Raw genomic sequence first — 16,933 nt, forward strand, 5'->3', positions numbered from 1 at the left:
CTTTTTTTTCTTTTTTCTTTTTTTTTCTTTTTTTTTTGGATATGGCCATTGCCATTACTGAGTTACAAACAGTGGAGTGCACATCCCCTACTGATCAGGAGCATGAAAAAAACATTTGCAAATGAATCATTTAATCAGCATCTTTGGTTTGGTTTCACACTCAACTCAATTCTATCAAACCATAGTGAATCTGCATGCATCTTACATCATCACAAACATGCAAGATACAAAACAGAACATGGGTCAATATATTGTTTTTTATTAATTTTGTGCTATTATGTGCTGAGAACGTCCTGATACATCATCAATGGTCATTTTGTCTTACACATGGTATCATGACTTATATTTGTCACTGCAGATGTATTTAAAATTGAAGTGCATCTTTGTTCATCTGGTGTGGCGCTTTTTTAAGTGCCTGTTAAATATGGTACTTTTTTGTAAACATGAAAATCACTGTAACAGACCTTTGACCAAACTAAACCATAAAAAGAGAAACATTATAATTTTCAAACATTATAAAATTATTATATATTTAAAGTATTTAGTATGTCCTGCTATTCTGTCAATCATTATATATAAATGCACTCACCTAAAGGATTATTAGGAACACCTGTTCAATTTCTCATTAATGAAATGATCTAATCAACCAATCACATGGCAGTTGCTTCAATGCATTCCGTTGTTTTTTTGGCCTTAGTCAAGACAATCTCCTAAACTCCAAACTGAATGTCAGAATGGGAAAGAAAGGAGATTTGAGCAATTTTGAGCGTGGCATGGCTGTTGGTGCCAGACGGGGCCGGTCTGAGTATTTCACAATCTGCTCAGTTACTGGGATTTTCAGGCGCAACCATTTCTAGGGCTTATAAAGAATGGTGTGAAAAGGGAAAAACATCCAGTATGCGGCAGTCCTGTGGGCAAAAATGCCTTGTTGATGCTCGAGGTCAGAGGAGAATGGGCCGACTGATTCAAGCTGATAGAAGAGCAACTTTGACTGAAATAACCACTCATTACAACCGAGGTATGCAGCAAAGCATTTGTGAAGCCACAACACACACAACCTTGAGGCGGATGGGCTACAACAGCAGAAGACCCCACCGGGTACCACTCATCTCCACTACAAATAGGAAAAAGAGCCTACAATTTGAACTAGCTCACCAAAATTGGACAGTTGAAGACTGGAAAAATGTTTCCTGGTCTGATGAGTCTCGATTTCTGTTGGGACATTCAGATGGTAGAGTCAGAATTTGGCGTAAACAGAATGAGAACATGGATCCATCATGCCTTGTTACCACTGTGCAGGCTGGTGGTGGTGGTGTAATGGTGTGGGGGATGTTTTCTTGGCACACTTTAGGCCCCTTAGTGCCAATTGGGCATCGTTTAAATTACACGGCCTACCTGAGCATTGTTTCGGACCATATCCATCCCTTTATGAACACCATGTACCAATCCTCTGATGGCTACTTCCAGCAGGATAATGCACCATTTCACAAATGTTTCAAAGTGGTTTCTTGAACATGACAATGAGTTTACTGTACTAAAATGTCCCCCACAGTCACCAGATCTCAACCCAATAGAGCATCTTTGGGATGTGGTGGAACGGGAGCTTCGAGCCCTGGATGTGCATCCCACAAATCTCCATCAACTGCAAGATGCTCTCCTATCAATATGGGCCAACATTTCTAAAGAATGCTTTCAGCACCTTGTTGAATCAATGCCACGTAGAATTAAGGCAGTTCTGAAGGCGAAAGGGGGTCAAACACAGTATTAGTATGGTGCTCCTAATAATCCTTTAGGTAAGTGTATATAAACAGCCTCTTTTTAACAATCAGCCTTATCGTTAAAAGTTACTTACTTTAAAATGGGGTCAGATCAAACTGTGTGTTTTGGAGTGTTTAAGAAAGATGAATCAAACAACAGAAATAAGATGAAGAAATAAAGTGTATTTCCAATATTCAATAGGAACATACAACAACACAGTAAAACCAGGAAACCTCAGTCTGTTAAAAGCATAGAGTCCTCAATGCCATACCCTCAACAGTCCAAATGAATCCCAATTTGTTGATAGTCCCAATGTCTATGAGTCCACCGGTGTATATTCGTTCGGGTCACATGACGCACAATATGTTGTGCAGTTGGGTGCAACAACAGCCGAAGGAGGAACCAAGAACTGGTATTTTATTATTTAATGAAAAAACAAAAGTGTTAAATAATAAATATTATTATTTCATAGCCTACTACTTTGCGCGGCATGTAAACGCATTAACCTGCTTTCTGACGGCTTATTGAAGTGTGCATGTGTGATAGGTGACAAAAAATGCAAACTTAGAGCAGATTTAAATGCATGCAGACAGTGTTTTGCTGTGCGTTTAGATTGCGAGCGTTTTGCATGAAATAAGGACATCTATCACAAACCCACACTCTTTTAAGACCCAGAGAATTGTAAATATGTGTTCTCATCTCATACAGCAGAAGTAGAAGAGGTTCAGTCAAAACGCTGCATCTGTTACTGCATTAGGGATCATATTCTAGGGATCATAGAAAAATTTCCTGCTGACACGATATGTGTCTTGTTATATGTGTCTTGTGTGACAGTGTCACATCTTGTCTATCAGTGCATTCATATGTTTCCAGAGCTCTATTTTTTTGGATACATTTTAACTTTAAGTGTGACTGATGAATGAGACCTTTGATTACAGTTTTATTGAAGCATAATTTGCTAAACTGAATTAATCTAGAAGCAGATTCAGATTTAACTGTGATTTTCTGCTTTAATGATCAGTTTAACTGGTAAGATCCTCAGAGGAGTTGTGCAGTGATTATATAAGAATGGAAAGACAGTCTCTGTGAAGGACGTCCTGAATGTGAGTAAACGTGTGTTAGTTACAGGATCAGAGAATGACACTTTTCCTCTGTCATAGTCCAGCTTAACTCTCACACGCTGAAGCTCTACTTTAACTGGAAAGACAGCGAAGGGTTTCTCTGGGGATTGAGAGCTGTATTTGCTGTTCATGCACTCCACACACCAGACATTAGACTTGAAGAAAACCTCTCCCTTCCTTTGGTTTGATGCTGTGGTTATTCCAAGAATCCAGTATGTATTGTCACCGACCTCCACATCCCAGCAGTGTGTTCCTGAGTTAAAGCCCTCAGATCCCAGGACACATGCATACGAGTCAATCCTCTCTGGATTATCAGGAAGTGTTTTATCTCCATCACTGAACGACACGCTGGTCAGATCAGACGAGAGTGTGAGCCAAGGATTTGCTGTGTTTGGATCAAGAATCAACGGAGCTGCAAAGAGAAGAACATCAGATTACAGGATGAAATGTGATCAGAAATGTTAATTAAAAAAACACATGAAGACTTTGTTGAGAGCATAGACCGTAAAAAAATATGGACGACTCGACATCATCCGTTTCCGCTTGCCCGAGTTGAAGCTTTCAGGCGGCCTGCACGGCGCTGACATCTTTGGACCGAGTCTGCGCAGTAGCGATTTCGGGACCGGAGTTGCGCAGTAGAGAGCAGTAAGTAGAGCAGGAAGCACAGCTGCGATATCAAAAGCCCGCCCACATTCTCACAGATGCAGAACAATTAATTATGTTGGTGTGAAATAAACAGCTATGGAAATGTAGGAATTAAAGCTAAAGCGCCAATCTGCTCCCAAAAATCCTCAAGTGCCTCAATGACAACTTCACGCAGAGATGACGTCAATCTCAGCTGTCAATCATGACGTCACACCCCCTGTTTTTAAAGCATCAGATAACTAAGTAAAACTAAATAAATAATAATAAAATCATCTTGATGATAACTGCCTTCATTGACATAAACTAACTTTGGGGGAAAATATTTGAGGTGTAATTTTATAGTTTAGTTTGCCTCGTGTCCATTAGAAAACACAGAGTAGCAACTATATTGGGACCGGTCACCGGGGGGCGATCGAGGTGAGAAAGTTTCAGTTTCTGAGAGAGGCACTGCAGGCCTGGTTGAGAGAGATCATAAATCCTGAACGTCTCGGTTACGTATGTAACCCTTGTTCCCTGAGGAGGGAATGGAGACGTAACGTCAGTGACTGACGAATGGGGGTTTCGCTTAGAAGCCTATAATCTCCGAGACTAGAAAACGGCCAATGGCAGTGCCAATGCCATGGGTTTGCAAGATTTGCATGCGTAACATGCGGATTAAGACAATTTATTGGAAATACGGCGTACAGAGGCGGCATGATTATTTATATATTTGCTCTCCTGCTGGTTTCGCTCCGTTGCTGCTGGTCTGGCCACACCAGCGGTGTTGTGCAGGCGCATCCTGTTGTCTTCACTCAGTGCAGTCATCAAGCTGCGTATTCAAATATTCTGAGCAATGGGAAGGCTAATATACCATCTGCTGCCCGGTCACGCTTTAAGACGAGATCTCTAAGACCATAAAAGCTAACTGGCTACCTGCTAATTACGATTCTACTGGCAGGTGATGTTCATTCAAATCCGGGACCAGTCTGTAAAGTTGAACGAAAGCCATCGTTGCTGGAGACACCTGATATTGTAAACGCCACTGAATTACATCAGGGAATAAGTGACAAGCGATTCGTAAGTCCGATTGCAACTTCGCAAAATACTATTCTTAACAATTGCATACACAAAGAACACTTAAAAAGAATGACGACCAAAAGAAAGTTCGAACTCTTTCAACCAGTAAACCAAGCTAAAGTCTTGTGGGACAAACGATTAAAACCCAAAGGATTGCTTGGCGGTCATTTGAATATAAGAAGCATTGTGTCAAAGACTGACCAAATTGAAAGTTTGCTGATGGATTCGAATTTGGACTTTCTTTTCCTCTCAGAATCATGGTTAACTGAGTTATCGCCGAAGACTGTTTTTTCTGTACCTGGGTATCATATTTTTAGGAAAGATAGAAAATTGGGGAGAGGAGGCGGTGTCCTCTTGTATGTTCGTAACCATTTCAAATGTGTAGAAGTTCATCTAAATGCAATGCAAGACTTAGAAAGTATTGTTGTTTCTATTATTTTATCTCCTCAAATGTCTTTTACGGTGGTTGGATTATACCGACCACCTAACTCCACAAAAATATTTTATGATAAATTGAAAGCTGTTTTAAAAGAAATTGGTCAGAAAACTGAATTAATTGTTTTGGGTGATTTTAATATAAATTGGACGGAAAAAGCTAAGAGACATCAACTAAAAAGTTTATTTGATCAGTATAATTTTATACAAATGGTCCTTGGCCCAACTAGGGTTACTCAGTCAACACAAACTCAGATAGATTTAATTTTTAGTAATAAACCCGAAAGAATTATAAAATCTTTCAATTTGGTAACTGGTATGTCAGACCACAATTTGACCTTAATTGTAAGAAAGTTGACAAAACAACGATTTTTATATAAACAAGAGGGCAAAAGTTTCTTTAATATCATACCAAAGTCCCTAGTTAGTCAATTTGAGGAGAAATTAAAGCACCTGGACTGGAGTGATGTTCTGCTGTCTGGCGATATAGAAAAATCATTTAATACTATGATGGAGTTAATAAGACTAAAAATGAATTTTGTAAAAATGTATGTTACTCGAGTAAAATGAATCTGCCATGGTTGACTGAACATCTCCGGAAGCTAATGAAGTAGAGAGACGTGGCATTAAAGGCTGCTCTAAAATCTAAATTACCCCATGATAAGAGAAAATTCCAGGATATGCGAAACAAAGTAGTAAAGGAATTAAGACAGGCCAAAGCTGATTTTTTTATTAAGTTGATTAATGATTCTAAAGGAAATAGTAAATTAATTTGGTAAAATATTGATAAAATTACAAAGAAAGAGAATAAATCAGTTCAAAATTGGGTTATAAAGGACAGATCAAAATTAATAGAAAATAAAGAACAAATAGCTACAATTTTTAATTCATTCTTTTTAGATTCTGTACAGTGTCTGCCAGAAAATTTGGTGATAGATCAGAAGTTCTAGAACCTATAAATAATGAAATTCCGGTTTTCACAATTGAAAGCATTTCAGAATCTACTGTAATGAAAATATTTGATAATTTAAAAGGATCTAGGTGTAAAGATGTCTATAATATTGATGCAAATTTTTTAAAAACGTATAAATCATCTTTTTGCAGACCTCTAACACACCTGATAAATCTGTCAATAACAAACTCATATTTTCCATCTTGCTGGAAGGCGGCAGTTGTGACGCCTATCTTTAAAGCAGGTGATAGGACGCTTCCATCAAATTATAGACCCATAAGTATCCTTCCAATAGCATCGAAAATTGCAGAAAGGGTAGTTTGAGATCAATTAGTTTCTTTTTTAAATGAAAGTGAAGTGAATCTACACCCAATGCAATTTGGTTTTCAAAAGAATCATTCTACTGAAACGGCTAATTGTTTTTTTGTTGAACAAATTAGAAGTCAACTTGATAAAGGTGGTGTTGTTGGAGCTTGCAAAGGCATTTGAAACAGTTAATCATAACTGTTTAATGTCCAAACTTCACAAATCTAATTTTTCTGCTTCTGCCTTGACTTGGATGAAATCTTACTTAATTAATAGGATACAATGCACTAGAGTGGCTGGTAAATGCTCTGCTTTTGCTAACTGTACTACAGGAGTCCCTCAAGGGTCTATTTTAGGACCTATTTTATTTAGTATTTATATTAATGACCTCCCACAAGTATGTCCTAGTGTTAATGTTATAATGTATGCAGATGACACTGTGCTTTTTACCCATGCAAGAACTAAAGAACTGGCTGCAAGCAAACTGACATATGCTATGAAAAAAGTATCAGACTGGCTAAATAAATCTTGCCTGTCTCTTAATGTAAGCAAGACAGTTAGCATGTATTTTACAGTGCAAAAACACAATACGGTGAATCCAGACATTGTTTTTAATGGTGAAGCAATTAAATCAGTGACACATTTCAAATATTTAGGAATAATAATTGACCTGTCTTTTAAAAAGAGTTATAAATAATGTTAATTTAATTTAAATAATTTTAAAAGCATCAGACACCAGCTGACTCAATCAGCTGCATTACTTTTTGTACATTCATTGATTCTCCCTCTTTTTGCCGTATTGTGTAACAACAGCCCCGTTTCCACCACAGGAACTTTACCCAGGAACTAGGAACTTTGGGGTGGTAGTCGGTGTGTTTTGACCGCAGGAACCAGGGTCTAAATGAAGTTCCGGGTAAATATTTCCCCCTCCAAACGGCCCTGCTCGCGAGGTAGTACTTTTTCAAAGTTCAGGAACTTTCGAGGGCGGGACTTGGGCGATGAACATGCTGATTGGTTTAGATCAAGAAGCATTTTAGTTCAACGGGCATTTTTAAAAGTCTTTTGCGAGGTTCGTTCTGCGTTCAGTAAATATCAGTCTTGCTCTCTGTCTGGTGGCGCGCGGTCGTCTCAGTCATCTCACGTTCAATGTCCGTAATAGCTGATAATAATATACATTGTCATTTTAAATCTAGCTTTACAAGCTTTCTGAATATGCTGCATGCTGCTGAATCTGCATATTAGTGCTCTTTAATGTCGTTGTTAATTACCTCGTAAACCTATACATAACGAGCAAAAGCAGCACAGCTTGAATCTCTTCCATACTCGTTATACATTTTTTTTCACCATGTAAACGACCTGACCGATTACTTTTAAGTGTGTGTCCTTACATGACGTGACGGCGCGCGCCGCGCTCATGTTGACAAGAGAGGAAAGTAAATTTTTCTGAGGGGTAAACTTTTTATTTCGTGAGTTATGAAGATAATGTTGGAGTAATGACACAGCGTATATTGCCCCAGGCAGTTTTTACTTTAACTGCGCCTGACAGAAGATTTTTTTTTTCTGAGATGATTATTACACTTTACAACAAATAGCTATAAATAATACTGTATTAGTCCTGGTGGCCGTTAAGAGTTGCTATGGCTACAGTTAACACACTCCAGCTGCTGGAGAAAACAGCGGCGACATTTTTGATGCGGCAGACAAACTGCATGGGACAAAATGATTGCGATTGAAAGTCATCACATGTAAACACCAGATCGGTTTAGATAACGTCTCATGTAAACAGTCCACTAAATATTTCAATCGGTACACTTAAAAATGATTACTGTCCTTCACTGATTTGGAGGAGCAGTTGCGCGCAGTCCTACATCACCAGACTAATTTGCCTAATCTTCTCGGAACTTTATCGCAGTCGAAACGCAGACAGCTGCAGGTCTGGGGGGGAGAAAAGTTCCTGTAAAAAAGTTCCTGGTACAAATTGTTCCGGGTAATTTTGGTGGAAACGGGGCTAACTTGGTCACAGGCAGGTGCGACTACACTTAAGCCTGTGTACTCTCTTCATAAACAAATCTTGAAAGTACTAGACAAAAAACCAAGGGATTATCACCATTGTACTATATTGAGAAAGTTTAATTTTTTACATTTTAATAACTTTGTATTCTATGCTGATGTATGCCTGATGTATAGAATTATCAATAATCTTGCTCCTCCTCCTCTTAGGGGATGCCTGACACATAACGGTAGCGCCAGAAGGACTAGAGCTTTTGTGAGGGGAGATTTGGTGCCACAGTTTAGAAAAACAGTCTTTGGTCAAAAAGCCTTTTCGGTCAGAGCAGTGAGGATATGGAATTCCTTACCCTTAGACATAAGAAGTATTGACAGCTTTAACATTTTTAAAATTAAACTTAAGCGGTGGCTACTATTACAACAAATTTGCAACCATTAATGACTGTTTGTACATTCCTTGTTTTATAAATTGATAATGGATATGTAGGTTATTGTGATGTTGTATGTGTGTATGTTTTTGTAAGTTATTTTATTTGTTTACCTGCCCAGGGACAGCAGATGTAAATTAGCTGTTAGCTAACTCTGGTGCAATTACTATTAATTGTGCATTGTCCCTGTAAAAATAAACAATAAAATAAATAAATAATAAATAACTTCGCCTACCCACGTGGGTATATAAGGAAGTAGCTGGCATAATTGCATTATGTTTTACCAGCTGAGGAGCCAAGTTGAACTCCGTTCCAGCGGTACAGCGGATGTGGCAACGGGACGTTACGTCTCCGTTCCCTCCTCAGGGAACGAGGGTTATATATGTAACCGAGACGTTCCCTTTCGTTCAGTCACTCCGACGTAACGTCAGTGACTGACGAATGGGGGTCCCAATGTAATCACGCCACATGGCTGTCTTCCAGTGCCCTGCGCAAGCGTGAGTGCCCTGATGCAAGATAGGATGGTCAAAGGCCTCCAATTAACGCAGGAATACCAAGGTACACTTGGAGGCATATTCCAGGTGGAGATATGCGCCAAAATGCCTACACGTAGGCAGGACTTAAGAATACACGTATGACCCGAGGGGCTGCATACGGAAAAACACTGGGGTACCAGCCGCAGGTGGATTTTTAACCCCAGGGGGTGGCAAGCTTGCCAAGGAAAGACACCCGCTCAGGGAGGCTTACGGTGGAAATACACATGTGCGGGTCGCCAGAGGGGAACCATGCACATGGGGCACCTGGCCGGACACGAGTGTCTGGGCTAAGGGCAGACTTACTGCCGTCGGCGTCGTCAGTGCTGGAGGAGCTCAGGGCTTTCGGGGAGCTCACCTGAGAAGAATATCGCACATATCCAGTCCGTGGAGTAGAATGGCGAGCAAGCGAAGACACCTGAGCCAATCCATTACCGGCCACTTATAGAGGCGAGTACATAGTCGGATACAGGCTCCACTCGGAGATTGTAAAATCTGGCGAATGCGTTTGGTGTCGCCCAGCCTGCAGCTTTGCAGATGTCTGTCAGCGGAGCGCCATGCGCTAAAGCCCAAGAAGAGGCCACACTCCGAGTGGAGTGTACCCTGACCCCAAGGGGGTATGGGCGCCCCTGCTGCTGGTAAGGCAAAACAATGGTGTCCACTATCCAGTGAGACAACCTTTGCTTTGAGAGAGCCTTCCGTTTCAGCTTCCCACCATAACAGACAAAGAGCTGGTCTGAGGTCCTGAAACACTGCGGAGGGCGCGTACTGGACAGAGAAGGGGCAAGGCTGGGTCTGCCTCCTCCAAGGGCAGCGCTTGCAGGTTCACCACATGGTCTCTGAACGTAGTGGTGGGAACCTTGCGGATATATCCAGGCCGGGGTCTCAGGATCACGTGAGAGTCACCCGGCCCGAATTCCAGGCACGCTTCGTCAACCGAAAGTGCCCTCTTGATGGAGGCCAGTGCGGTCAGGAGCGCTGTCTTCATCGACAAGAACTTAACATCTAATGACCGCAAAGGCTCAAACGGGGCCCTCTGCAGTGCACTTAGAACTACTGAGAGGTCCCAAGAGGGTACGAGAGGAGCATGAGGAGGATGTAGTCTTCTCGCACCCCTCAGGAACCTGATGACCAGGTCGTGCTTACTTACCGGTTTACCTTCCAAGAGGTCATGGTAGGCGGCGATAGCAGCCACATAAACCTTCAGGGTGGAAGGAGACAGCCTTCAATCCAACCCTTCTTGGAGAAATGAGAGCACAGACCCGATCGGGCATTTCCAGGGGTCTTCTTGGCGAGAAGAACACCAACTGACAAAGTGGTTCCCCTTCAACGCATAGGCCTGTTTCGTGGACTCGGCCCTAGCGGAAGTGATGGTAGCCACCACCGGAGGTGGTAGGGTACTCAAACCTGCTGCGTCCCGTCCAGGAGCCACACGTGGAGGTTCCAAAGATCGGGACGCGGGTGCCACAGGGTGCCCCGTCTCTGAGAGAGGAGATCCTGTCTCAGAGGAATCGGCCAGGGAGGGGCTGTCGCAAGGAGTACTAGTTCTGGGAACCAGGTCCGGCTGTGCCAATACGGGGCGACCAACATGACCTGCTCCTTGTTCTCCCTGACCTTGCACAAAACACGTGCAAGCAGGCTCACTGGGTGAAACATATTTGCGTAGGCCCTGAGGCCAGCTGTGCGCCAGTACATCTGTTCCGAGCGTGCCCTCGGTCAGGGAATAGTACAGGCTGCAATGGGACGAGTCTTGGGAGGCAAACAGATTTACCTGTGTGTCCCCGAACTGATCCCCGATCAGCTGGACTGACTGGGGATGGAGTCTCCACTCCCCAGGGATTGGCTAAATCCGTGAGAGCTCGTCGGCTGCACGGTTCAGGATCCCCGGGATATGGACAGCATGAAGGGACCTCAGGCGCTTCTGACTCCATAATACGAGATGGCGGGCGAGTTGGGACATGTGGCGGGAGCGTAGACCTCCCTGGTGGTTGATGTACGCTACAACGGCCGTGTTGTCCGACCTGACTAGTACGTGTTGATCCTTCAGCAATGCTAGGAAGCGGTGCAGGGCAAACTGTACTGCGTTCGCTCGCCGGTAAGCTGCGCACACATGGCAACAGAGTCGATCTCCTTACCGAGAAAAGAGATCCTTTGCACGGGGCAGAGTTTGCACTTCTCCCAGTTGACCCGAAGGCCCAGACGAGCTAAGTGGTGGAGAACCAGGTCTCTGTGTTCGCACACCCGCTCCCGAGAGTGGCCCAGTATGTCCGCATCAGGAGCGCCGCTTAGCCTGGCATTTAGCGGGCTGCGGGGCGGGCTGCGGCTTCTTGTGGCGCGCTCCGCGCCGCTGCCCGGGTGACGGCTGCTGCTGTGGCCATGCGGGAGAGTGGGGGACCGCAGGAGGCCGCCCTCGGTTTGCGTGGCAGCTGAGGTGACTGTGCCGGCGGTGCTTTGGGTACAGCAGCAGGCCGCCAGGGCAGTTTGTGCTTTATAGCCTCAGTCTGCTTCTGGGCGGCCGAGAACTGTTGGGCGAAGCTCTCGACCGCACAGCCGAATAGTCCAGCCTGGGATATGGGGGCGTCGAGGAATTGTGTCCGCCTGGCGTCCTGCATATCGGCCAGGTTGAGTCATAAGTGTCTCTCCTGGACCACACAAGTGGACATCACCCGGCCCAGGGAGCGCACGGTAACCTTTGTCACCCGGAGGGCGAGGTCGGTCGCGGTGCGCAGCTCATCTCTGAGCCCTGGGTCGGCTTCACCCTCGTGCATGTCACACAGCAACTTGGCCTGGTAGGCCTGAAGAGTTGCCATGGCATGCAAAGAAGCTGCCCCGCAGCTCTGTAGGTCTTCGACACCATAGACGATGTGAATCTACAGGCTTTGGAGGGGTGCTTAGGATCGCCACGCGATCCTAAGGAAGCGGTGCAGTAGGCGCTCTTGGGACACAGTTGCATCACCACAGAACGCTCCATCGGGGGGAACCCAGTGTACCCTCTAGCCGCCGCCCCATCGAGGGCAGAGAAGGCAGAATAGTTTGCCAAACGCTCGCGAGAAGACACGGGGGCCCTCCACGAGTGCGCAACCTCCTCATGCACTTCCGGGAAGAAAGGAATTAGGGGCACGGCAGGATGGCTGTCCTGACGTGGCGCACCCAAAAACCAATCATCAAGCTGCGAACGCTCTTGCCGGGCGGAGAGTTCCCCTCCAGACCAAGCGCCGCGGCCGCCCGAGCAAGCATGGCTGTCAGCTCCGAGTCCGACTCGACAATGCTGGCACGCCCCGGAGGCGGCAGCACAGCTGAATCCTCATCCTTGGAGGACTCTAGCCCACCTTGTGATGCGATTACCGACATCTCGTCATCCTCCGGAGCGCCGAACGAAACCCGCAGACCGGTCGAAACCGAGGCCGCGGGCTCCATCACAACGCTCGCGGGTACCGGTGCAACAGAGGGGGGTGTGGGCCGAGGCATGAGCGTCGGAGCTGAATTCCACACTATCACCCTGAAGAGGCCACCAGCTGAAGAGACGCCCCGCGCGGAAACGTCAGATCAGGGGGTGACGGAGGGGACTCTCACTCCGGCGGCCGCACAGAGCTCACTGAGTCTCGACCGCAACACAGAGATGGCCATATTCCCGCAGTGGGAACATGACTCATCAACAAGCGCTGCCTGAGCGTGCTGAAAGCCCAAACACGTCAGACAGTGCGAGTGCCTATCGGAAGACGCCACAGACCGGCCACACCCAGAAGCACACAGGCGAGTCATCCTGAAAAAGACATGCCACGTGTGAGCTCTTTTGTGAGAGAAATAACCTCGCAGTCAATGCCGAAGCGCCCAGGGGACCACACACCAACTGGAAACCAATCGTCAGACCAGCAGGCAGGAAGTATGTGACCGCTGGAACGCGCCGTACACCAACGCCGACTGGAAGATCCTGATCGTCTTGAAGAACTAACAATACTCAGAAGGCTTAAGGAGTGAAAGGTATGTAACCCTTGGCTCCGAAGCTTAAAACATAATGCGATTATGCCAGCTACTTCCTTATATACCCACGTGGGTAGGCGGAGTTACGCTTGCAAATCTCGCATGCCCATGGCATTGGCACTGCCTTTGGCCATTTTCTAGTCTCGGAGATGATAGGCTTCTAAGCGAAACCCCCATTCGCCAGTCACTGACGTTACATCGGAGTGACTGAACGAAAGGGAACTGGAAGTAGCAAGCGATTTTTCTTCAGTGCTACCATGTCTTGCTCATAGCAGATTAATGATTGGAGGGGAGTGGCTAAGCATTTTCAAACCTAAAATGTCAAACTGATATCATCTGAGAATTAACTTTTCAGATTTTGATTAAAGATTTCTATTTCTATCAGATGTTAATGTTGTGTGTGTTTCTATCTGCAGGATCTTTTGCGCTGGTGTCAGATCTGCTGAGACTCACTTTGTTGGACAGTTTCCAGCATCTTCTTCCAGACTCTGGACCGCAGGTTACCCAGGTAATGGGACACATCAATCAAAGCTCCAGAACTCATCCGTGGATCCGGCTGTGAGATCTGGACTCTGGAGGAACATTCAGGAGTCAGAACTGCAGTGAATTTGAGTTCAGATCCACTGAGAGAAGAGATACGAGCAGCTCACTCACCTTTCCATTGAGACGGTAAAGTTCTGGAAAAAATAGAGTTTGAAAACATGTTAATATCTTATCAAACACTCTCATTGTCAGTGAGTCTCGAGTTGTTTTATGCTCAAAGAATGAAGCCAGATTGATCGGTCACCTTTAGAAACGAGACGTCATTGGCTTTCATCATCTCCTCCATGTCTCTGATTGTGTGTGAAAGAGCTGAGATGTGTGTGTTCATCTCCTCTAGCTTCTCCTTCATCATCTGCTTCTTCTGCTCCTCTTCCTCCCTCAGTGCAGTGATTGTAGCTTCTTCTTCGTCTCTGAGAAACTGATGAAGCTTCTCAAACTCTTCTTTAATCTGACGCTCTGTGTGCTCAGCTTGAGACTGAAATCACATCACATTCACTTCAGTCAGCTGTGTGAACACACACTCCACTAGTGTCAATAATAAACTGTGTGTGTGAATGTTGAGTGTTTGACTCTTTACACATCCTCACCTCGATGTGTTGGATTGTTTTCTCACACTTTCCTTTCATTTCTTCTCCATGTTTGAGCTTGTTTTTTAAGGAAGTCAGCGCTGTATTAAACTCCTCCTGCAGGTTAAGATGAAAATCTGTGAAACTGATGAAGCTTTAAGAGGTTTAAACATCGTGTGTCTGGATGTTTTTATTGTTATATTATTATATTGTTTTCAAAAAATGTTTTGTAGAAGAAGATTTGATCTTTTGAATTTTATTGAGTAATAAGTCATGGAGATTTAGTCTGAGCAAAAATAAATACTGATTTATTTTTGTTTCTATGTTTATCACTGTATTTAGCATGAAATGAGAGACATTTGTCTTACCTTGTAAGGTGAAACCACTTCACTGAAGGGTCTGAATGTGTGTTTGGTGTGTTTCTCTGAGATTATGCACGTTAAACACACAGGCTGTTTGTCCTCCAGACAGAAGAGATTGAGTTTCTCACTGTGTAAACTGCAGATCTCCTCAGACTCTGATGAACGTCTCTCATTTCCCTCCTTTATCAATAAATCACACAAGTTTTTTAATGCTAGATTAACTGGAGGATTTACATTTGAGGATCTTCTCCTGCAGATGGGACATGCCTGAGTTTCCTTAATTTTCCAGAACTGTTGTAGACACTCTTTACAAATACTGTGACTACAGGACAGAATAACAGGAACCTTGAAGATTTCACAGCAAACAGGACAAAAAAGCTCTTCTGCAGATCTTGAATCCATTTCCTCGTCTTGTAAAAGATCCAGTGATCTACAGTTTACTTTCAGTTTCTGAACTTTGGTTTGAAAACTAAATAACCATTACAATCAAAATCTAATTAATTCAGAAATAAACAAAAATCCTAATATAATGTGTCTTCTGTTTTTCACAACACTGACTCGATTTAGCTTTCGGTAACAATGAAAGTTAGAAATAATGACTTGTTACTTCCTGGTAGGCTTTGTACGAGGGTGGAGCTTCTGGTGATCTTTTGAAGCTCCTAGGGCTGGTTGCATAAACCACTACATCTAGTCTTACAAGTTAGTCAAGTTTTTTTCTTTATGACTGTTCATGACTTTAAGTTGTTTACTACGATTAAACATACATTGGCAGAATTTGATACAAAAAATGTATCACTGTCCCATGATTAACTGCTAGTGGTTACGATAAGATGCTGCCTTAACAAAATGGCTATGTTTATGCTACTGGCCCCTGAAGATAGACTGGATGTATAGTTTATCTTAATTTTATTTGTGCTTCAAAGCATTCTGGACTCAACAAACTTAATACTTAATACTTTAGTGTGTGTGTGTGTGTGTGTGTGGGGGGGGGGGGGGGGGTTAAATATGGGAAATGAGTATGAGTATAGTATACTAGTATGACAACTTGACTAAAGGAAGTACACAATAGGTCACTTCATGTTGTTAAAAGATTAACAGTTACTTTTGGAAGATGCAACAAACTTCGTAAGAATAAAACAAGTGAGCACAGGCTAACAATACACTAAAACCAGATGAGTATGACTAAAACTTGTAACTGCCATAAACTAGTAAGAGCTATTTGTGTAATCCTCACTCTCAATCTCAAGAGGCTGCAGTCTTTAGCCTCCTTGTTAGAGGGCCCAACTTCCACAGCGGAGACCCCATGCACTTACTCTGCCAGGTTCGAGCCTTAAGGGTATTATATGTCGAGCACTCTAGCCAGTACAGGCAGTCAGAGCAGCTTTTTGTATGCTTTGGAGGCCGCACCAAAGGGCTTCTGGTCACAGCAGAGACTATCCCACTTAACAGTGGACTCCTGGGCATGGTCCAGTGAAATATCCATTTGCGACATCTGTGCGGTGGCTGGCTGGTCCTCGCCATCCACCTTTGCCAGATTTTACATATCTGACGGGTCCATTTAGCTGAGCATTGACCTACACACGACCTCAACCCGCTAAAATGACATCCCTCAAGACTCCAACTTCGTGATCGGAGCCCCTTAGTTTTGGACAAATGCCCTAACCCTAGCCTATCATCAAGTGCCTTAATTAGGCCAGGGCCATCTAAAGATCCTCGCTCTGTGATTGTAGCACAGCGCTATTGGATTGTGTTCCCATAGTATCTTTTATGGCACATTGATTTGTTATATCTTAAAGGGGTGGTAAAACACATTCTTTCGAAGGCTTGATTGTTTTTGTGGGGTGCATTGTAACATGAACTGTGTTCATGCTTCGTTTTTAAAAAATTACATTATTTTTAATATATTTTACCTTTATTCTACACTGCTTTGTCCCTCCTTGTAAAAACAGTCTGATGGTGTCCAGGTTCTATGAAGCCAGTCCCTCAAAAATACGCAATGGGCTCAGATTGGTTAGCTGGCCCAGTATGTTGTGATTCGCTAACCACCTAGTGCACGTGTTTTGGAAACCCACATACTGTTACAAACAGAGAGGACACAGAGAACTGGGAACAGTGAAACAGAGTTTACTTAACACAACCATAAAGTGAGCGAAAGAGGTGAGTGATGGCAAGTCGAATTCAAGGAGATTGACACAAGGGTAATACAGTACGTCTCTGTTGTAGGTGTTTGAGAGATTGGC

General features: G+C 43.8%; 1 protein-coding gene across 1 annotated transcript; it reads right to left on the reverse strand.

The window, feature by feature from the left end:
• Positions 1-600: 600 nt before the first annotated feature.
• LOC137092561 (E3 ubiquitin-protein ligase TRIM35-like) lies at positions 601-15,252 on the reverse strand. Its single transcript, XM_067456845.1, has 6 exons — positions 14,700-15,252; positions 14,353-14,448; positions 14,010-14,240; positions 13,877-13,899; positions 13,676-13,794; positions 601-3,291 (listed from the first exon to the last, which is right to left on the reverse strand). The coding sequence occupies exons 1-6, from the start codon at positions 15,093-15,095 to the stop codon at positions 2,750-2,752; spliced, it is 1,407 nt and encodes a 468-aa protein (XP_067312946.1). The 5' UTR covers positions 15,096-15,252; the 3' UTR covers positions 601-2,749.
• Positions 15,253-16,933: the final 1,681 nt, after the last annotated feature.

The sequence above is a fragment of the Pseudorasbora parva genome, chromosome 11, assembly GCF_024679245.1.
Source record: "Pseudorasbora parva isolate DD20220531a chromosome 11, ASM2467924v1, whole genome shotgun sequence".
NCBI classification, from domain to species: domain Eukaryota; kingdom Metazoa; phylum Chordata; class Actinopteri; order Cypriniformes; family Gobionidae; genus Pseudorasbora; species Pseudorasbora parva.